General features: G+C 35.1%; 3 protein-coding genes across 4 annotated transcripts in view; all 3 read left to right on the forward strand.

The window, feature by feature from the left end:
- The window catches only part of LOC125680292 (lactase/phlorizin hydrolase-like), a 46973-nt gene extending 43779 nt beyond the window's left edge, over positions 1 to 3194 (forward strand). For both annotated transcript variants that reach the window (XM_048919763.2, XM_056161398.1), the window contains 3 exons: positions 53 to 176; positions 364 to 548; positions 1246 to 3194. In XM_048919763.2, coding sequence (XP_048775720.2) covers positions 53 to 176; positions 364 to 548; positions 1246 to 1595 — 659 coding nt within the window. In that variant the 3' untranslated portion in view covers positions 1596 to 3194. The remainder of the gene's footprint in view (positions 1 to 52; positions 177 to 363; positions 549 to 1245) is intronic.
- A 4648-nt stretch (positions 3195 to 7842) lies between these two features.
- LOC125680381 (chondroitin proteoglycan 2-like) lies at positions 7843 to 11513 on the forward strand. Its single transcript, XM_048919941.2, has 3 exons — positions 7843 to 7894; positions 8784 to 8928; positions 9907 to 11513. The coding sequence occupies exons 1-3, from the start codon at positions 7843 to 7845 to the stop codon at positions 10160 to 10162; spliced, it is 453 nt and encodes a 150-aa protein (XP_048775898.2). The 3' UTR covers positions 10163 to 11513.
- Positions 11514 to 16068: 4555 nt separating this feature from the next.
- On the forward strand, positions 16069 to 22857 carry LOC125680391 (uncharacterized). The gene is made up of 4 exons (XM_048919951.2): positions 16069 to 16273; positions 20696 to 20846; positions 21500 to 21645; positions 22679 to 22857. The coding sequence occupies exons 1-4, from the start codon at positions 16213 to 16215 to the stop codon at positions 22750 to 22752; spliced, it is 432 nt and encodes a 143-aa protein (XP_048775908.1). The 5' UTR covers positions 16069 to 16212; the 3' UTR covers positions 22753 to 22857.
- Positions 22858 to 23456: the final 599 nt, after the last annotated feature.

A 23456-nucleotide genomic window follows, 5' to 3' on the forward strand; every position in this document is an offset into this window, starting at 1 on the left:
GAATATTCTAGTGTTGTATATTGGATTTTACCCGGATTTATATACACTTTAGGAACCTATGACTTTCTTGGCATGAATTTTTACACATCAAACTTGGTATCCTCCATCCAAAACGATGATCAGAGTTACTACGGAGACCAAGACGTGAATTCCATGAAAGATCCGTCCTGGCTAGGGTAAGATATTTGAATGGTCAATCTTGCATTGATTTTGCGAGTTTTATGTCATAAAGTTTCACCAAATTTCTATAGTAGTACTCAATCAATTGTTAGCACGTTCTACATAGCTACTCACTAGTGCGCTTAAATGAGAATTATATACCACCAGTCCTACAAAATTGCCTTTCTTATATTTCTATTCTAGATCGGGATCTTCTTGGCTGAAAGTTACTCCTACAGGAATTCGTCGTATGCTGAACTGGGTGAAATATACATACGGGGATGTCCCAATCTACATCACAGAAAATGGTGTATCGGACACAAACGGAACCTTAAATGATAATCATAGAATATTTTATTACAAGCATTATATCAACAACATTCTGAAAGGTACTTATTCACTGCATAACAGGTGCAAAGTTTTCACAATGAAAATGTAAGAATATTGTTGAATTTTTGTTTAACCTCCCTCTAGAGAATATTTCACTCATATCGATGAAAATGTAAGAAACTTAAGCTATATATAAATCTAGTGTAGCGGACAGTGTAAGAGGGAACTTATACTGCCTCGCTAGAGAGCTAGTTTTTCTGGTAATGTTGTAGAGTCTCTCTCTTGATCACGCAAGTTCAGCATCGGCGAGCGTGATCAGCACTTGGCTGGGTGACCGGTACAAGGTTACAAATTGGTGGCAGCGTAGTGAATCTGGTGTTTGTTGGGCCTTCTCCGGGTAGAGTCTCTTCGGAGCTCTGGGTACAGACGTGAATTCGTCCGGGGACGATGGTGGTTGTCATCGTGAATGGCGGGTGCCGTTACTGAGCAGGTGCCAAACACCCAGAGAGGACTCACGCTAAGCTTCGGGACGAAGCTTCCCCGAGTGGGGGGGGGGGGGGGGGGGAACTTATACTGCCTCGCTAGAGAGCTAGCTTTTCTGGTGATGTGGGAGAGTTTCTTTCTTGATCACACACTTCTATCATGGCATTTATACCGAGAATTTAAATATTTACACATATTAATAGACTCCATTCATTATTAATGTAGACATACACCAATAAGATTATATTCTTAAACTATTTGTACATTTTGCAGCTGTTAGGCTGGATGGCGTCAACGTTCGCGGTTATACAGCATGGTCACTCATGGACAACTTTGAGTGGGCACGGGGTTATTCGGAGCGTTTCGGGCTTCATTACGTCAACTTCAGTGACCCCGCCAGGCAACGTGTTCCAAAAGCAAGTGCGCAATATTATGCAACTATCATAGAAAACAATGGATTCAGGAGACAGAGTGCCCCTGATTTGACACCACATGTGACTCCTGTCCACCACGATAACGGCAATCAAGGAAGAAAACCAACATCAGGGACCCCGTCTACTGTTTTATCTGTCTTTTTCGTAGTTAGCTGTATCATTGTGAGCGTGACAGTGTATAACCACTGATTAGATCTGTGCATAGTGATTAAATGAATGACATGGGTACACAGAAATATATTCGAAATGACGATACAATCAAAGAACTTTTCATTGCAATGGCACTATTATGAATATCATGTATTAATCGTATAGACAAGCTAGTACGCATGTATAGCTTTACGCTCAGTGTGAAAACTCTTTCTTACACACCTGTGCATAAAGTAGATGCTTGAACTGAAAATGACAGTGGTAAAAAATCTTTTGAACTTGCTCTCAGTATTTAGTGTATTGCGATTTGGATGGGACCTGTGACACATGTACCAGTGGTAGTGCAGTTACACAGCCGGAACTTAACCGGAAGTGGCTATTCGATTACAATGTATCATATACAGATACATGTACATTTTCTTCTCAATCTTATTTTCGCACTTTGTCAGTGGATATATTAAGGGACACGTTGCAAAAACAAATATTGGGATATGTATTTATTTCACATTTTAGTTTGGTTGAAAAGGGAAACATGAATTATAACATAGTTTAAGAAGATGAAGAAAACGCAGACCTTTTATAGAATGATGAAAATTAGGATTTTGTCAATGACGTTGAATTAAAAAATTTGTCTCTTTTCTGCTTATATATAATGTAATTAGTTGTTTTTGCAGTTTGAAAAGACATTTGTCATAATGATATTTAATCATAATTTGAAAATGAATCGGAAAAGTTTATACCATGTGTTCTTAAAATTGGGTTAATATGAATGCTGAAACAATCTCATTGGGACGAATTCTTAACAGGACAATATACCGGTATATTTCATAATGCTAAGGAGAAATGAACACTGGACAAAATATCTAGCCATTGTATCAAACCTTTCACAGTGAAGAAAGTATATATATATATATATATATATATATATATATATATATATATATATATATATAAACTACGTAATGGTGACAGTACCCAAGTTTCGAGATAAGACCCTTCTGTGTGGGAGGTGCATTTAGTGGAACTTTGAATGTCGAAGTGGGAAAGAGTGGGCCTGCAGTCAGTGAGGAAGACGATAAAATGCATTAAAAGCGACCCCTCTTTAAATATGTAAATGTAGGAAATACAAAATACTATATCGAAAGAAATAGTGGAAGTGGAAGCATAAAAACAATGACATATTTGTAATAAATACCCTGGGTAGGAACGTACAACCAACGCAATATCGTGATATAATGAGAATCCCATGCATTTAATTACTCCCTGAATACTTATCATTTTCTTAATTTATGTATCAGTCGAATTCGGGTAATGAAACAGCGTATGAGAAACTTACTGAGCACATTCACTTATGCAGTGGTGAATATTTGTCCTATTCCCACATGTAAACAAGTTGTTTCGCGTTTTACTATGTACGAGAGTTCTTCAAAGGGAAATAACTCGGACGTGTCTCGAAATCGGCGTATTTCATGGGCTTTTTGTGGATTTTGTATTCCCCACAAGAAATGGGAGCAAATTATATTGTATCTGTATATTTTATCAAATGTTATTGAATCAATGTTTCATATATAGCAATGTGTTTGATAGACAGGCACTGATACGATGATTAATTTTAAAATTAAACTATACTTCATTAATGTTCGAGTTGTCAACTTTTAATTCTACTTACTAAGAATATAATACTTGTTAACATTTCATGCTTCCCATTTGCATTATCCAAATTTGAAGGTTATGTTTTGGTTGGTATGCCAAAGTTAAAACCTTCTGCCTCTTTCAAAACGAGATTGTTGAAATCCCTGTAACACCAATTTATTGTCAGTAGCCTCCTTTGGTTTGATAATTGATCAAACGCAAAACAAGCTTTCGTGCAAGATGAAGATAACGAACAGTGATCAATCTCATAACTCTTAAAAGTACTAAAAAATATAGAGATTTGGGCAAACACGGACCCCTGGACACACCAGAGGTGGGATCAGGTGCCTAGGAGGAGTAAGCATCCCCTGTCGACCGGTCACACCCACCGTGAGCCTTATATCTTGATCAGGTAAACAGTGTTATCCGTAGTCAAAATCAGTGTGCCAAGAACAGTGTAACAATCGGTATGAAACACGTCAGACAACATTTGACCTGGGATGATACATGTACAAATGTAGGTTGTATTGGCAAACTAGATCGTTATAACGGCCATAGAATTTGCGAACTTCTGATTTTAAACGAGACTGTTGAAACCCCTGTACCATAATGATATCCTTTATTTATACAGGATTGCACAATTAGTTATATAAACTAGTTCACATTATGGTCCTGTCTATAACATATATAAATTTTACATATCGAAAACATACATTACAAAACATGGAAATACATGTATCACAGTTTATATACATACAGATGAGACCTTCATAAAAAAATAAGCACATGAGTATTATTGAGGATCAAAATAATGTTTGAGATGAGCTGATTTCAAAAATGTGGTAGTTGTGTATTTTCTAATAAAATCTGGTAATGAGTTCCATAAAATTGCTACTAAAATGATTAAAGATCTTTTAAGATATTCTGTTTTGGCTCTTGTAACATAGATAAAATCATTAGAGCTCTGTCTTGTAGTTCTTGTTTGCCAGTAGCTTGCCTCGATTTAAAAACCTACCATACGCAGAACAAGCACTTGCGTATCGAATCAGTTGAGAGATATAAACACCCAGTATGTTACAAAAAGATATGTTGTCACTACATTAGTATCATGTACATTTATTCAACGATTGAGGAATCAATCTTGGAAGTCTATTGTAGTATCTGCCTTGCTTTTACATGTCTGTTTTACATGTACGTTCCTTCGAAATAAATAAGATCACTCGTATTGAGACGTCGTCACTTTAAATGTAAGTAGTACCACTTTAGACTTATGCTTAACGCTCAGGGCCATAGCAGAGAGGGTCTTTTAACGTACCGACGCCTTTCATGGAACGGGAACATAATTTTAAGGTCATATTCGAAAGATCTGTGATTCTCACTTCTAAATGCCGAGCGTTTAGTGAAGTAGCAATCACTACCTATGTTTACTTCTTTGGTTTGAGGGGGACTCGAACTCACAACCTCCCGGTCACAAAGCAAAGGCTCTACCAATGATTGAGTGTTTTTACATGTAGTAGTACGTATCAATGGTACCAATTCAGAAGATGTGTATCACTCTAATGCCGTTGAAACACTTCTAAATCGGGGACTTCCGGTCACGCGTATCTTCCAGATTCAGGTTCAGATTATCCTAGTACCCGAGGCCTTCCAAGAAACTTGCATTTGGAAGGCCTTGGGCACTAGGCTAGTTTCAGATTATCTCTTGATCCCTTTTGTACTGCCTGAGAACATGCAAAGTCATTTATTACACATTCACCAGGTTAGGAGAAATATTATTTCAGATGGGGGTGGGTGGGGGATGTGAACTGACTTGTCTTACATTGCTTTCACCTATATAGTTAAACCATAAAATATATATATCAATTGGTTGGAGGTGGTCTTTCGTCGACATAAATGGCATTTTATTTGCAAATCGTTTTGTGGACAACAAAAAACAATTAGGGAAAAAAGAATTCCCATTCCTATTTGAAGGAAAATGGGTCACGGTCAAATGAACCTAGAGCAATGTGAGTCCGGTATAGTTGTACTCTAGACGTCAATCCTTACGTTTCATTAAACAATGTAATGATGAGTCTAAGTTCTGACAAGTACATTTCATTGTGTGCTATTGTCAAATGTCTCTCGCATAATCAATTTCGAATTTTAAAAAAAAAAGTTTAATTCCAGAAGTAAAGTACATTTGAGATTGAAGTTTCCTGACATTTATCTTTGTGAACGCTTATTTTGCAAGTTTTTCAAGTAAAACTATTTCAGTTGAAGATAATGAAATTAACTTTAAAATATGCATCCTTTTTGAAAAACATGTTTTGCTCCTGAGGTGACGTGGACTCGTTAAATGCAAAATCTACCATCACCTTCCCTATTTATTGTATATAATCAGAGGTTACAAGTACCATAGTCCTTTATAAAGAGAGACAAGTGGCAGCAAAAATGAAAATTAATTAAAATCTTGTCACTGGGATATACATGTATATTAAATACGAACACTTCGCGCAAGTTACGTCCCTTGACCGCCATCTCCCGGTTGAAAATTTGGCCTTTGTAATTTTCTTATTTGTAGCTTTGACATTTGTTATTTGTCCATCCATTGCAGTCAACAACTATATTGATTGATCAATTGTATATTGTTTAACGTTCCTCTCGAGAACCCATTAACTTGTATTAAAGCTTAATAATTTGCTAAAATCCACAGCAATAACGTCTTACAGAACGTTTGGTAAGGTAAAGAAAGAAAACTTGGTTTTTCACCGAATGACCTTTGAGTGACTCCACAAAGGGATGTAACACGCGGCGAAGTGTAGGTCCAAAATTTTAAACAAAATTTTTGGAATTTAATCACATGCATCAATTTAAAAGTGGACCTAAGATTGTTCCAGAATATTTACATTTCCAACTTTTTTTCTCTGTGATAACCTTTCGAAGCCTGGATTTGTCTATTTCCCATCTGCACCAGAATGTAAACTCACTTGTACATGTATGATACTCATCAACTTGTGATGACGTCAGTGGGCGGGGACTATGGAAATTGACGTGACATGTCGTGCGTACGGAATCAGAGTCTAGTTTTGTTGGGTATATGAGGTGAGTAACTATAGTGGAAAACGTGATAATTCAACGGCTCTGCCGTTATGCAAATTATCATGCACGTTTTCCATTACAGTTAATCGTCTCACACACCGAACAAACTTATATAGCCGTTGTGCATATATTATCACGTTTCCCATCAAACTAGACAGTGATTCCTTAAATAACAGCAGCAAAATAAAAATAAATATTCATACAACATGGTAACAAATCTGAAACTTTTCCAAAACCCATGTGCAAACATCACCCTGAAGTGAATTCAAATATGTTTAAGTCTGTTTCTGTTTTAATGAAATTAAGCGCCCTTGTTTACGTTCATAAGAAACCGCTATGTGAAATATTTGACTCTACTTTTGCACCACTTCGGAACTGATTGTGATGTGTTATGAAACTTTATAATGAAAAAATGTGAAGATAACGAACAAAATAAATCTCATAAATCCGATAAAGAAATACAAATTTGAGAGTAGTTAAGGTAAACAGGGATCCAATGGAAACAACAGGTGAGATGAATCTTACATGAGCAACCTGTAAAATTTCCCGTGCATACATATATTTCATCGTGAAAAACGGGCACTATGTACAGTGATACTCAGGCGTAAAGGACTAGTGTTGCGATTGCAAATTTACAAAAACAAACAAATAGCCTAGCGCAAGGATACTCGCTATGAAGTTTGGCTGAAAATGATCTAGTTTGCGATTGAAAATGTCAGTGGAACTGTGAAAAGTTAAGATGTGTACGCACAGGCAAAACAGCTTTGACTGCATTTCAATTAAATCCCAGTTTTAAAAATTAAACTAAAATCGCTTTACTATGACTTGAGCAGTGGCTGCTCAAGTCATAGTAAAGCAATTTTAATTCTGACTTGTTTCTTGTACAAATGTACATGCTCCGAGAGACAAAACATCGCGTCAATATTGATAAATGTTACAATTAATTTTACTCCGCGCTAGCTAGCATATTGGTAAGTATTCTATTCCTTTTTTTTCACAAACGCGGAATGATATCTAATACATGTAGTTATTGGGATTTGTCCGGACATGCTTCTCAAGAAACATAGTAGAGTCTATCAACTCTGTATACTCCAATGATGAAGTTCTGTGTGAGGAGGAATGTAATGTGGTGCGTAATCTAACACTAGGGGTGGTGCTAAAATTGTTTGTACATGTACAAGTGTTTTAATTTCTTGTTTTAAAGTGTTCTATGGGTCATTACCTAAATGAAAAGAGCGAATTGCCCTATATACAGACTGCATTCTAGCATATACATGTAGATTATAACACTAAATGACATCAACGGTTACCAAGGCGTTGTTCTAACCTAAATAATGATTGAAAATCTAAAACCTCTCTAAAAGCAAAATCAGTGTACACCCGATATACATATAGCTGTGTGTATTATCTGGTAATCAGAAAATCTTCGTAAACTTTGTTGGGTGGAAGACAACGTCCCCAAACATCGGTCAGACTCATTAATGGCGCACTTTGATCTACCCAGCGACAGAGATATGCGATGGGTGGGTGGGAGTATTTATTTACTGCCGGAGCTGTCCGAGCCATTTTGCTGAAGATGGAGGTCTACGGGATAGTTGCACTTTTAACTGTGATTTTGTTTGACATTGGTAAGATATCTATAATGTTCTATCACAGATATGCGAACTGTTGTTTCTTAACAATCTGCATGGCAAATAAGCGATTGGATTCTCTAAAGAAATACTTTTAAATGATGTATTTGGAAAATCTCATACATGTTGCATGTATTTCCGAAATAAATTTCATTTAAAAGAAACATGCGACGCTTCAAGCAGGTAGATTACTTCATGAAGCGTGTCAACATTTCATGAAAAGTACGCCGGCGTGAAGCGTTGAAGTTCATATTCGCATGTACTTTCAAAATTGAATTTTATGTCTTCTATCTACTTCCTACTTTCATTTCTGTCAGAATTTCCAGCCGTTAAAATAGACATATTATATTTATCGAGATTCGTGCGCGCTTTGTTTATAATTACACCACATTCGTGAAGGAATGGCAATCATTACAATTTGTAGACATTAAAAGCAAAACATTGGAAACGTAATAAACAGTTATAGTATGTTGATTTTGTTAAATCCTTGGATTATATCACACAAATTGAGCCTCGGTTGACGATGGTTTTCTCGGGGGAGGGGGGGGGGATTCGTCTTCAGTCGATATTGTTATAAGCGTTAATGAGATTGATCTCTGTTCGTTATCTTCACCTTTCATTGTACTCTTGGTAGATGTGATAAAACCATGGATTAAACATGATTAACACGTTGCAGTTGCTTTATTATGGGTTTTTTTAAAAAAAATCTATTTTTGGAAAGATAAGGCTTACAATTTCATTTAATGAAGCGATTCCATATTTCTGATTTAAAATGAAAAACGTATAAGCATGTTAAAACATTGTTTATAAGTTGAAATGGTTGACGCCGTATATAATGAAGAAGGTGTTGATAAATATTACAACTGAGAGGTTTCGAATTTTGCAGCTTGCGGACAGAACTGCGTCGGGCGTGTCGATGGAGTGTACGACGCCGGCTGTCGCGCCTATACAACTTGTAAAAGCGGCGTAGGCACCATAACTGAATGCAGCAAGCCTATGGTTTTTAACAGACTTACGAACCAGTGCGACGAGTGAGTAAAGTTGGAAAACAATTGAACCAGTTTTAAGGATATTTAATTGCTCCCTTAAATATTCTCACACCAAAGCTGAGTGATTTTCTAAGAATGTAATATTCATCGTAATGTGATATTGAACAAGTTATTTTTCTAACTTTAGTTATCTATTCGCAATCTACAAAACGTAAATGTTTTATTTATAACCTAGAAAATTTTCCACCAACACGTGGATAATATTCAATGTGATTTGTTTAAAACATGTAACTAAAATATCAGTAAATTTTCTGTGTGAAACACATAGTATTGTCGGTGCACATATTCACGCGTTTTACAATATGTATTTTTGGAGTTTTTGTACGTCCAAATACAGAATGATTTTCTTTAAAACTAGCTCCCAGCAAGATAAATGTGATTAACAGTCTGTTTGCTATCGTTTTTGATGCCTGACATTACATATAGAACACCTGATACAAACTTCTTCCAGAGTTTTACTTCTCTTTTCAAACCGATCACGTATTCAAACACACCTTTTTTTTTTATACATATTGTCAACGTTATGTAGTTAGGAAAAATCAAGAATAGAAATTTTTTGGGAAATATACATATTGACATGATTTTTTGGTTCGAAATATACCGTTGTAGAAGGAAATTGTTAAATTATTACAAATCGAAATATACATACATCCTCATCAGTCAGTTTATGTATGACTGCTTCTTAAAATTCTTCCCTGCTTAAACGTACATGACAGTTTCCTGTCCCATTTCACAAAAATGGACAGCGCCCACCCTCCGTAGTTACTTTAATCGGAAATGTCAATAAGCCTTTATAGCAAGTGTGTTGCAAATTTGTGACAATAAATTCACATTTTAACCATCTCATTATCATGAAGTGCCATTCATCATACTTTCTTAATATTAGGCCTACCACCCATGATCAAACGTAAGACCTATGTTTTGAAGCAGAGAAGTAATGACCTTTGTTTTTCTTTTCAGTCCTGCCAATGTGAAAGAAATTTGTGGTACATTCCGAGATTGTGTCGGGCGAGACAACGGAAGATACCCGGATGTTGACCGGAAATGCCTGTATTATTTCACTTGCTATGTAGGAAAGTTCATGGGACACAACCCTTGCCCTGCTGGACTAGTATTTAACTATGCTTTACAAACATGTGACTATATAACAGATATTGGACCGCCATGCGGAATTAACCCAAACATGACCTCGAGTCCGCTAGGTCTCATCGGGTGACCTAGATCTGCTGACCTAGATTTATTTTGTATTCTCCTTTCTTAATACTTTGTAAGGTAATTTGAATTTATGTGTTCATACATGCAATTGCAGCAAGATAGGTTTTACAGCATGTGTTGCGATACGAAACAATGTTGTATTAAGCTATGAATTTTGAGGAATGGAATCTTGTCAGAATTCAGACAATTTAGAAGATATGCACCAACAGTACATACAGTTTCTTCTGTAGCAATGTATCACTTCATTCCCTGTATTGAAAACATTAAAAGAAATGTCTCGAGTAAAACGATTCTAAACTCCCAACAGATTCTAAAATATAAGAATAAGTTTTGATAGGCAAAACTAAAAGAATTTACATGATATTTTTCATCAACTACTCTTCTGAAAAAGGAGAGGATAAGTGAAGTGTATTCAATATAGGTTTTATTTCCCACTAATGAGACTCTTATTTTAAAAAAACCCAACTTTATATTGTGCGACATTTAGAATTCCATGTCTCACTATTGTGTATTTCATACAATAGAATAAGATTTTCTTCGGGGAAGGTCCCTCATGGGAGAGAAGGGGTAACCCTGTTCCTGCTTTCCGCACATCAGCTGAAGTTCCCGGCTTCTGATTAGCCTATATATGATCTGATTAGTCAGCAACAAGTACATTATAAAATATAACATATTAATACGATATTTCATAATGTACTCTATTGCTGATTCTGCCGAAAATACAGTCCCATGTAAGTGATAGATATTAGAACTGTAGACAAGAAAAAAGGGTCCCACGATCATATGTTGAAACCTAAAGAAAACACCAATACATACACATCTTTTAATTTGTCCGAACTGAATTCTAACAGGACTGAAATCCATCCTTAGATACACACGACTGGAGCTGAAAGATGCATTCTCTCATTTCATTGCAGTTTTGTTTTAATATGACATATTAACCTGTACAAAGAATAAAAGTTGAATTAATTTATCTAATTCCTTGGCTTGTCGGGCAATTCACAAGTGAATGCGTAATGTAGTGGATAGTAATTAAAGTTTTCGAACCTTTCACCTAATTTTCTATTCGTTAGAAACCGTTTCTGTGTTTTGATGAGATGCGTACTTCAAAGAACGGTTGGCAATTCGTCACGTGAAGACAAATTGATTTTGACACACGAATGGAATAATGCTACACCTGATCAATAATAAGCGATAAAGAGGCAATGGGTGTCAGCCCGTGATAGAACTAGCAATGTAGTGTGATGATTTAGTGTATTAAGGATTTATGGCCGTGTTCACTAAAGGCCAAGGTCTATTAGACAGTTTTCTTTAAAGATTGTTTAAAAACACACCCAGAAAAAAAATTGTAAAAAAAAAAACCAAAACACGAGACAGTTCTGTGATACTATCCATGACTGCCTGCCAATAGGACAGGAAAATTAGCATTTAAAATTCTATTGCACAATCACTTTTTGGAAAATTTGCAGGTGACCAACTAAAATTAATTAATGATGCAAATTGATAGATAGCAGGTAAGTAAAATAGATTTTCACAGACGCATCATATTTGAATAATTGAATTCTAAAGTATATTGCTCTACTAATGTTTATTTATTTATTACACATGCCTAATTCATTGTAACTGAACATCCAATCTCTCAAATAAGTTGTAGGTGATATATTCTCCAGCATTCTTCATTTTGATTAGGTGTATCGCATGTGATATATTTTTTAAGAAACCATGTTTTGTTGAGTACCAGCACTTTCGACATTTTTACCAAACCCTGAATGCTTGTTAACTTTAAAAAGTAGCTGTAAATATTCATTGGATGATAGTGAGGTGAACATGAAATTTTATTACATACATCTCCAAAATATCGCATTTTGATGCATACGATTGATTGACTGTATGTTGTTTAACGTCCCGCTCGAGAATATTTCACTCATATGGAGACGTCACCACTGTCGGTGAAGGGCTGCAAAATTTAGGCCTATGCTCGACGCTTGTGGCCTTTGAGTAGGGAGGGATTTTTATCGTGCCACACCTGCTGTGACGCGGGCCTTATTCCATAGACACGGTACATCTACCCCTCTCCCCCTTACATGACCCAACAATCAATCAGATCTATTCAAGTATACAAGGCATATTGCTAGTGTTCAGCAGGACAAGGCATGAAAGATAGATGTGGAAGTACATTATTAAAAAATAACAAAGAAGAAAGTCACGTTAACACGACCACCATGAAAATGAAGAGAACTTCCAGCAACCACAGCTTTTAATATCTAGAAAGATGCTTGTACACGCTTTGATATTAATCGCTGAGCAATCTGAAACTTGCTAGTAAATGCTGTATTTCACTGGTATCAATTTCAACCGTAAATGTAAGATTTTAATAGTGCTGTATTAATTAAGATAGATGTACAATGATTAGATGTTCTGTAATTACATTTACCCATCTTAACTACCCAAGTAATTAATATTGATAGTAATTTATTGGGTTTCTAGTACAGTATGTTATTTCAATTCAAATAATCCATAAAAATATTTTTAGGCCAAAAACAAGCAAAACAACATTGAAATTATAGTAAACCTCGAACTTCCGAGCATTGAAATTTTTTTTTAGAAATATGAAAATTCATATAAATCGCACAATAATGAAGTTACTTTAAGAATGCTATACTCTGAGCTGGTGCATGTATTTGGATGTGAATTTGAGACCTGATTATGTTTGCTCTTTAAAGAAGTTACTGTATATTAATGCCTATTTATATTCACCTATTCAGTACCTGATCGAGTCAAAGGCCGTATAAAATTGGTTAAATTCCTGGCGTATGAATTTTATTTGTATTCATATACATACATGCATTTCGTTCATGAATTCTATTTCATATCTTTTCGTCACCTTCCAGTATATTGATTTTTTTTCCTTTTTCTTCGGTGTCTAATGAAAGGCGAAGATAACGATCAGTGATCAATCTCATTAACTCCTATAATGTAAAACTTATACGGTACCAATTTTGATGCACCAGATGCGCATTTCGACAAATTATGTCTCTTCAGTGATGCTCAACCGAAATGTTTGAAATCCGAAATAACAATGACGTTTTAGAGCTATTATAGGCAAAAACAGTGTGCTAAAAAAGTGGAGTCAAATTCGTTTAAGGATAAGAGCTATGCGTGAGGGAGATAATCCTTAATTTTGAAATGAATTTCTAAATTTTATAACAGCAATTAAATATACATCCGTATTTTCAAGCTAGTAACGAAGTACTTAGCTACTGGGAAGCAATACAAAATAGAGAGTTGGGCAAACACGAACCCCTGGATATACCAGAGGTGGGATCAGGTGCCTAGGAGGAGTAAGCATCCCCTGTCGACCGGTCACACCCGCCGTGAGCCCTATATCTATATCAGGTAAACGGAGTTATCCGTAGTCAAAATCAGTGTAACACGAATCTGATCCAAAGCTAGACTTTTGAAAACTAAATATTACATTGTCTGATTGTAGGAGTAATATGACACTAAATACGAGTCTGTCATTCTAGGGTCACGTTAATCTTATTCATGTATGGTAATCCAAATCTGTTGAAGTATATATATTGATTTTTTCTTTTCTTCGGTGTCTAAATCTGTTGAGGTATGATTGAGTAGATAAGCTTGTGAGGTTATGGATACCTTTTATCAAACTTTTCAATTGATCGTTTTTTCCCCTCGGTTATTATTGTTATTTCTAAGAAACAGATTCCGTGTTTTGAAAATGCATGAGGGTATAACTGCGACGCTTCACGCAGGCAAACTTTTTATGCGAGTTAGCGCTTCATGTAAACTAGGGCCCCTGGATATACCAGAGGTAGGATCAGGTGCCTAGGGGAAGTAAGCATCCCCTGTCGACCGGTCACACTCGTCGTGAGTCCTATGATCTTGCTCAATTAAACGGGGTTAACTCTGTAGTCCCTCGGCCAACACTGAAAAAGTACCATGTCATCCGCATACATGTGTAGGAATTAATTCTGAAAAAATAACTCGTATGACAAACATTTAGAAATTTAAAAAGAAACACATTTCCAAATCGTTTACATATGAATTGAATAAAAGTGACGACGAAACATTCCCTTGCATTAGCCGCAGATTATTGCAGAAATAGTCATTGAGGTGGCCGTCTATAACAATACAAGACTCCGCCTGATTATACAAAGCTTTATATACACTTAGTTTCCCATGAATGCTCGATTTTAAACAGTTTGAACCACAACATTGATGTGTGCCACAGTGTGATGGGTGTGACCGGCCGACAGGGGATGCTTATTCCTCCTAGGCACCAGACCCCACCTCTGGTATATCCAGGGGGCCGTGTTTACCCAACCCTATTTTGTATTGCTTATAGGAGTTATGAGATTTATCACTGTTCGTTATCTTCACCTTTATAGGAGTTATGAGATTGATCACTGTTCGTTATCTTCACCTTTCATCCCAGTGAACTCGAAATAAGACACCAGAAAACCTTCTACATCTGCTTCGTACTTAGATATCTTGTTGAAAATAGATATCAACGGCAAACTAACGAATCAACCTTATGACAAACGCAATGATTTCAACTTCTATATCGTCAACTTCCTAAATATATGTAGCAATATTCCATTATCACCTGCATATGGTGTTTATATATCTCAACTGAATCGATACGCAAGAGCTTGTTCTGCGTATGATCAGTTTTTAAATCGACGTAAGTTACTGAGAAACAAGTTGATGTTACAGGGGTTTAACCAGTCAGCATTTCGCAAAATCTATGGTCGTCATAATGATCTAGTTTGCAATTTACAATCTGTCTGACGTGTCTCATAACAATTTTTAGGCCGTTCATGGCACACTGATTCTGACTACGGATTACTTCATTTACCTGATCCAAGATACATGGCTCACGGCGGATGTGACCGTTAGATAGATGATGCATATTCCTCGTAGGCATCTAACTCCACCTCTGGTATATCCAGGGGTGCGTGTTTGTCCAACTCTTTACTTTGTATTCCTTATAGGAGTTATGAGATCGATCAACGTTCGTTATCTTCATCTTTTCATTATGTGTCACAGGTAGTAAAAATACATATGAAATTCAATAACATATTTTTTAAGATGTCCCGCGCTTTAAATTGCGTATAGCTTCCCTAATCTCATCACCATTTATAGTTTTATCTTCGTCAGATAAATATACAGTGTGCATATTTTTATCTCTTACATGTTTAGTTTGATGAAAATTATAAGACCTTGCTTCAAAGAAACGTACCAACGTTTAAAACTAGGAAGTATTTCGATGTATTCGTTTAGTTCACCATGCGAGGCGATATCCTCAAAATTCATAAATTCACAAATGTTCACATTAGCAAAAAAAAAAAGGGGGGGGGGCGTCTTTGTACAATTCTATATAACTGATGTTATAACTATATAACATGATGTTCATTCAATGTTCACAAGTCAACACCCACTAGACAAATATCAAGCCTCTAAACAACCCCACAATTATGATAATAAATATCAGGTATGATTATCCATAAAACTCTGAAACCATTCGCCAAATTCGACGAAGTGAAGGTAAATCAAGGTCTATACCGATCATCGAGAAATCACAAAGATTATTTGGAAATTTAAAATGCTAATGAATCCCGGCGGACCAATAAAACGATGATTGCTAATTAAAGGTTAGTAGGATATATGAATATCGCTTAACAAAGAGCACATTGCACCTTTCCATTACACTGTTCCAGTTGATAACAACAGCAAATTGCCAATTCACGAGACAAATGGTTGAGTGACATCTGTCATACGGGTCTACTATGAATGCCCCTGTTTAACATAATTTGATAAATACTGGAAAGTTTTTATCTTTTGATTATGCAAAATAGTTTATATATATAAATGCCCTGCTTGCCCAAACCAATTACATATTGCAACTTTTTGTACTTGGATCATTAGAAGTGTGAGTTTACAAATTCTTGATCTGAATTTGAGTTGAACTTTTGCTTAACTTGCACGTTTGCGTTGCATCTTCAGCTCTGTCCTCCTCCTCCGTTAGCGATGTTTACTTACATTCTGTTCAGCACGGTGTGTGGATTGACAATAGCTGCTGCCGTATACGGTGAGTACCTTTAACCTCAACGTTTACTTTATCTAATAATTATTGCCAAGAGGCGTATAATGAGTAACGTAAATGAAATGTTTATAAACAATTTTGTCCTTGAAACAGTTCTAAATATATATAATGAAAATTGTGAAATTTTCACGACAACCCGTCCCTTTTTAGGAACAAATAAACAAAAAACAGCTCGATGTTAAAGTTAAACTATCAGCTAGTGTCTACAATACACTACACGATTGTTGATTAAACTTAATCAACACGCCTGTTCAGTCGAACATACTACTTGATAGAAGTACAACACTGGCATAACCTTTATTTTATTTCTAATGTTAGTTTTTATCTAATTTGTTATATTTGATGTTAATACTGTATACCTGATCAATTGTCAGACACTTTTGCATGCAATAAGTAAAAGAAAGTGGAATTTTATTGTTATATGCAACTGAATATAACCCTCAAATTCTTTAATTTCTGATAAAAAGGTATCAGATCCAATTAGAAAAGGTTAAACGTTATGTTTAGCTTCTCATGTTCAGAAAGATCAATCGCTAATTATTATCCGATTCAGCAGTACAGAAGTCTTTTAGTAGCTATCCATCGAAAATCAACAATCTTATGAATGATCTCGAATTTAAATAAAATCTTCATTCTCCAAATAAAAATGCTCTATTTTAAAAGTGATACTTTATTCGCGAAAGAATGACTTATTTCTTTTACATTGTAGTTTCTGAAAGTTGAACTTAAAATTGTCCTCAAGTTTGATAAAGTATCATTCACGACGACAATGAATTTCGGGAGATAACATTTGGCTCTGTGACGATTAGCCAACAAATGTCCAGTAATATCAATTGCCATATTCTTCATCAAATTTTGAAAAATTGAAACAATTATGTAGAACTGCGTGAAGTTTAATTCTGAAAATTTACAAACGGAATGAAATTAGTTCAAAGTTGGATTGGGACTGCTAAAGAGGTCTTCGTAGCATTTGTCTGTACTTATAGTTTCTGTAAACGTTAATTTTCGTCGCTTTGATTTCATCTACATTAGTAAATAAAGTAATGAAGAAGAAAGATATAGGGATCACGGCGGGTGTGACCGGTCGACAGGGGATGCTTACTCCTCCTAGGCACCTGATCCCACCTCTGATGTGTCCAGGGGTCCGTGTTTGCCCAACTATCTATTTTGTATTGCTTATGGGATTTATGAGATTGATCACTGTTCGTTATATTCACCTTTCATACTAATATGTTGCATAATTAAATGTTATTAGTTTATAATGTATATGTACTCTGTATATATTGTGTACAAGTTTCCATTGTGTACAAGTTATAGCCTGTACAAAACAAATCTGTCTGACTTAAACAGAGTACAATATTTGCTAAATATCGACTTAAATTGGTATGCAGTATTGAAATAGATTTAATGTCTATGTACATTTATAGTATGTGAACATTATCTAATCAAACGTTGAGATCTAATTAATGAGTACATATTTTTGTAAACAAACACATAGAGTGAAAGTAACGTGAGAAGGTCTTTAAAAACATGTTTACCTAATCTCTTACAACAAAAGTAATTTTATTTCTAATTTTCATTATGAAGTTGGTTTAGAAATTAAGAAAGTAACCCTAAGGCTATCGTCTTAAAACCTTGACGTATATAAATTGTTCATTAAAACAATCCAGTTGATGCATTCTATTGCTTATCAATATGTAAACCTACCTTGTATGGGTATGCATAATATTGTGATCATGTGCATGCATTATAACCCGCAGTTAATTCAATATTCAATGTTGATTGCTGCGCATTGTTTAAAGATACTGCAGTTCTTTATCAAAGACATTTCAATTGTCATTCAACGGTTTGTTATTAATTATGCATCGATTAAATGAATAAATCAAAATACATTTCCTTACATTGTAAATTAGATTAACACCTACATCGATATACTGTACAGGTTCAGTGCAGTTCTTCAGCGCATTTATTTTCTTTGTTGGTTTACTCCCCATTCAATATATTTTCGCGTCATTATCTGCAGGTGAAATGTCGTGAAGTTTGACCAGCATGTACATGTATTCGTCGCCACCACGGCCAACACCTACGGTGACGCGAGGCGTCTGATTATAAGGTTATATTGGACCCCGTGATTTTCGCCTTGGATGCTTTCGCTTGCTTGGCGAAGGAACAGTCATTACACAAGTCTCTTTGTTAGACGTCTTAAATTTGACGCCAGAATCCATAATCGGACCCTGGACCTCCCCGTTGCCAGGCTACATGTATAACGTGTATGAATTTGTTTTGTTTACGTAAGCTGGTATGTTCTGCGTCTATACGATATCGTATCGACAAATTAGTGTTGAACGATGGCTCTGTGCAAATAAGCCAATTGAGTTACCATCAGCCGTACCTTATCATAGCAATACCTGCAACAATAATTAAGAACAAATTAGAAAATGCTTACTTTAAATTGATTTGAATGAAACATTCACATCAGAACAAAACAGGTCTGTGCTTCAGTGGTACCTGAAAGAACATTAACATTCTTCAGATGTTTTCTCTTCTTACAAAAATGCAGATTTTAGAGAAACAATTTTCAATTGTTAAAGCAACCATTCTTCCATACCTATGATATATTCGATTTAATGTAAAAATAACTTTTGGTAAACAATTTTCATGAAATGAGTATAAAAGAAAATATTCAGTATACATGTGCTTTGTTGGTTAGTTGTATATTGTTTAGAATTTATCACTCATATGGAGACGTCACCATTGCCGGTAAAGGGCTGTCTTTAAGTAGGGAGGAATCTTTATCGTGCCACACCTGCTGGGACACGGGACCTCCACTTTTACGCTCTCATCCAAATAGCCGCTCTATTTATTCTCTTCTAACACAAGCAAGGAGTACTGAGGACCTATTCTAACCCAGATCCCCACGGGACCATGTGTATTATTGTGAAGAGGAAATGTTAACTGCAGTTATTTAAAACTCACTATAGAAAATGAGTTGGTATTTTTAAAGATTTGTGATAATATAATTGAAAATAATACTAGTACTAATGTATTGATGATTACACCTGCAAATATTAGGACATGCTCTAATAAAACCGTCGCGTGTAATTTAATGTCTTAGTATAACACAATAGCAAATTTGCAATTGGTTGTTCCCACTGAAGGATAACATATATATCTCGTTGTACATGAAGTGATGAGAAGACAGTAATAGGCTGTAAATTAATAGAGTAACACGCGGAAACAGTTTACTTATCGAAAGTGACAAACTAAGCATGCAACAAATTTAGACCCACGGGCATGCAATTGATGGTTTCTATCAATACAAGGAAGTCCATTATGATTAAATTGTACTTTAGTCTATGTTGAAATACAAAAAAAGCTATCAAAACAAAATAGCTAACTATTGATGTTTTAAGTTCATATGCTGATCTATGGCTGTCTATTAATGTATTTGCATGAATATTCTGTTACCTTTCATATCCTCTGATTCTTAAATGAAATTTTTTGTCCTGTTCGTGGTTGTGTTTTTCTTACCGTATCCTCCTTCATATGCAAGTCACGTGTCAATCCCGGAAAACTACGATTATAAATGATTTCTCGAAGTGGAGGAGGTATTTGTTCACGTCTGCGAGTAGCATATTTAAATTGAATCTAGTAGGTTAGTCATTGGACATGTTTGAAACGAGTTGTTTCAACCAGAGTATCTCATTAACATGGGAATAGTAAATTAAATGTACACATACAAATTAGATACTTGATGTAGGAATGTAGTGCTTAGGTTTTCATACATAGTCTTCAAATTCATTTTATGCATGAATCATACTTTGTTTTCGTGTATAGTTTTTTTTTTACCGGAGTACTGCATAACCTACAACAAGTTGTAATTTGGCAATGGATGTCATTGTTAAATCTCTTCACGTATAATTAGTTTCAAACTTTTAAAATTTTATCAGAATTCTTTTCATGTTTTCATTATTGCAAGTTATTAAAAGATTTGTACATTGTCGTATTCTCATTCCGGATACACTCACCAGCATGTACCCCAATCGTAATCGAGAAAGTTATATTAATGAAACAGCCTAATTTGTTCGCCATCATTTTGTTCTGGGTTTGTTTTGATACTTTTTTATTTGTCATCTTGTAACGTAGCTTTCTTTTCTTTATTTTGTCTTCTTTGGGGGAAATCAGGCTTTGCGTCATTTAGCTTTGCAGGTACTTTAGAATTGCATTAGCTGAGTTCCCCCAGAATATTCTGTTAAAGATTTCTTTTGTCATAATGACTGTTTTCAATCTCAGATATCAGATGACAGCAAAAATGAAGTTCGGTGTGCAGAGAGTTGGGTAATAGAAGCTTGTAAACATAAAAGTTATATCAATGAAACTGATGTCCTCTTTCTTTCTATTTTTTAGAGTCGGGGAGCGATGACATTTGCTTCGGGAGACAGGATATAATATATGCCAGAAGTTGCAAAACTTATATTAAATGTGTGAACGGAACGACAGTAGCCGTACACTGCGATAAGTACATGGTGTTTAACACGGAGAATGGACATTGCGAATAGTAAGTCGTGAATTTCTGATGTATTCTAGCACAAAGTTTGGTATGATAATTTGAAAACTTTATGGACCTTTATGACTATGAATATCAATAAATAGCCTACATCTTATAAGATATATGTCTTAATCATCGAGTATTGGTATCATGTAAATGTTTTACGGAATGTGATCAGCAAAAGATAAATACTAACTAAAAAATATCCAACAAAAATTATGGCGTTTTGAGTGTGAACATCGTTTTTATAGATGATTCTATCTGTCAGCTAAATGATTTTCCACTGGAGTGTTGATTTCTATCCACTGGAGTGTTGATTTATATCCACTGGAGTGTTGATTTCTATCAAATCTGGATTCCTGTACTTTGATTTGTCACAAGTTAAAAGGAAACGACTTTCAAATAATGCAATCCATGCAGCCCATAGCTTCCTAGTGAAATTTCCAAACTGTTATTGGATGTTTTGAAATAAATGATTCACACTGTGGGAAAATGTTAAACAACTTTGTGGAAACCATTGTATTTTACACGACTTCCTGACAGTGTAAAAATTCACTGACACATGCATGTATCCTCCTTATTTCAATTCTGATTCATTACAGGGATACTAGTATGGCAGTCCGTTATATTCTATCGTTGAATTGAATCAATTCCTTTTTCAGTGCTTTTAACGTTCATTCTCCTTGCGGAGTTTTCCGGGATTGTTCGAAACTTCCCGATGGTCACTACCCGGACACAGAACAAAAGTGTATGCGGTTCTACACCTGCTGGAAGGGGTCTTTTCTTGGATTCAACGCCTGTGCTATGGGTAAGCAAACCCTGAACAAGTCGTACCGACTAACGAACATTAGATATAAGCATACAATTATTTTGAAACAAGATTGCTACCTACATATTTTTCTAAGGTTTACGAATAGGTATACGAACAGACCTCCATTCTGTTTTAATATGCATAATTACATGTATAGAGTTCAAAACTAAGGTGAATCTCAGAGTAAGTGTGTTATTGCACGAAATGTAAGAAGTCATTAAAGATATCAACAAGCTTTAAAAAAAAATCACAGCTTTCTTGTATTTTGGATTCGCATACCGTTCCAGAGGGGATATAGAAATCACTCATGAAATAATGCAGTATTAGTGGAAGTGAAATATAACGAAAACAGCATGAAATATGATATTGCAGTGATTTAAAACTCTGATTTTTAAAACATTTCAACAAGTTTGTCATGAAAAGGACATTAATTGACATATAATGAATGAAAAGTTTTAGTTTATGATATGTTAACGTTGGAATAACGATTCGTTAGTGTTTCATCAACACAAAATTCACGATTACAAATATGCTTACTGGCGTTGTTTTAGGCCTGAGTAACTCGAAAACCATTGTGCTAATGACCTTGGTTCAATCTTGTTGTTAACTAACGTATGTTTTAGAAAATACTTTATCAATTGTCAAAAAGATAGCGCAATGACATATTCGTATATGAAGTAAATAATATTACATTAAGCTCATACGAATACAGTATGCAAACTATTGTACATGTGTTTGTGTTTCATTCTATAGGCAAAACTGTCAGTTATACGTATGATTAAATTAATGAAACTTTCCAAGGACGTATTTCTGTTGATAATTAAGTGAAGACAAAATTATTTTTCTTATTGTCTTGTATTAGGCTAATTCTCTCGTCATTTTACAAATTGGCTCAAGCGTTCCATATTAAGTTTCTCTAGCTCTTCAAATGTATTATTGTTGCAGGCAATATATGTACTAATATTTATCCTGAATTCATTTTCAAAAACTATTTTATTTTAATCTTAGCAACTTTGTCCTTTGTTTGCAGGTCTAGTATTCAATGTCAGAAAACAAGTCTGTGATTGGCCATTCAACGTAATGCCACCATGCGGAATCAGGTGACACACCTAGAGGAAAACCTTGCTACCTTCTTCTGCAACACAGCTACCTCTCACCTTCACCTTGTATTTCTACACCTCAATAAACTCCTTAGTATCTATAAAAATCTCCTAGAATTGTTTTGTACATCTTGCTCTTCCCTATCTATCTATCTATTATCTATCTATCTATCAACGGTAGATAGATAGATAGATAGATAAAGGAATAGAATCCAAAATGATCACATAATAATCAGTTCACTATGCACCTATGACACGTTCAAGACTAACTGCCTGAAGAGCCGTGTGGCGAAAGTACTCACAGGAACTGATAGTTGATTATTATATGATTATATATATATATATATATATATATATATATATACACTGGCGTCCGAAACTAGTTTAACGGACTCGCATAAAAAAATGTTGAATTGGACGTTACGAGGAATCAATAGGTACTTGTGATTAATATCTAATCAAATCTATTATCTAGTTATTGATATAATGATATGAGTGCCTTTAGAATATCTGATTGAACACAATCGAAACGGACACGATCAACCGTGAAGGTTGTAAAATTCCATGTCTTGTGAAACTATTATCTGTCACAAATGTTCTTTTCTACATCACTGTTTCGAATTTTAAGTGACAGATATGAAAGCTTAGTTATATATATAAAGCATTCGCCTTTGTAATAAGCATATTGTTTTTATAGTTTAATTAATA

Source organism: Ostrea edulis, chromosome 1 (assembly GCF_947568905.1).
Source record: "Ostrea edulis chromosome 1, xbOstEdul1.1, whole genome shotgun sequence".
In the NCBI taxonomy this organism is placed as follows: Eukaryota; Metazoa; Mollusca; class Bivalvia; order Ostreida; family Ostreidae; genus Ostrea; species Ostrea edulis.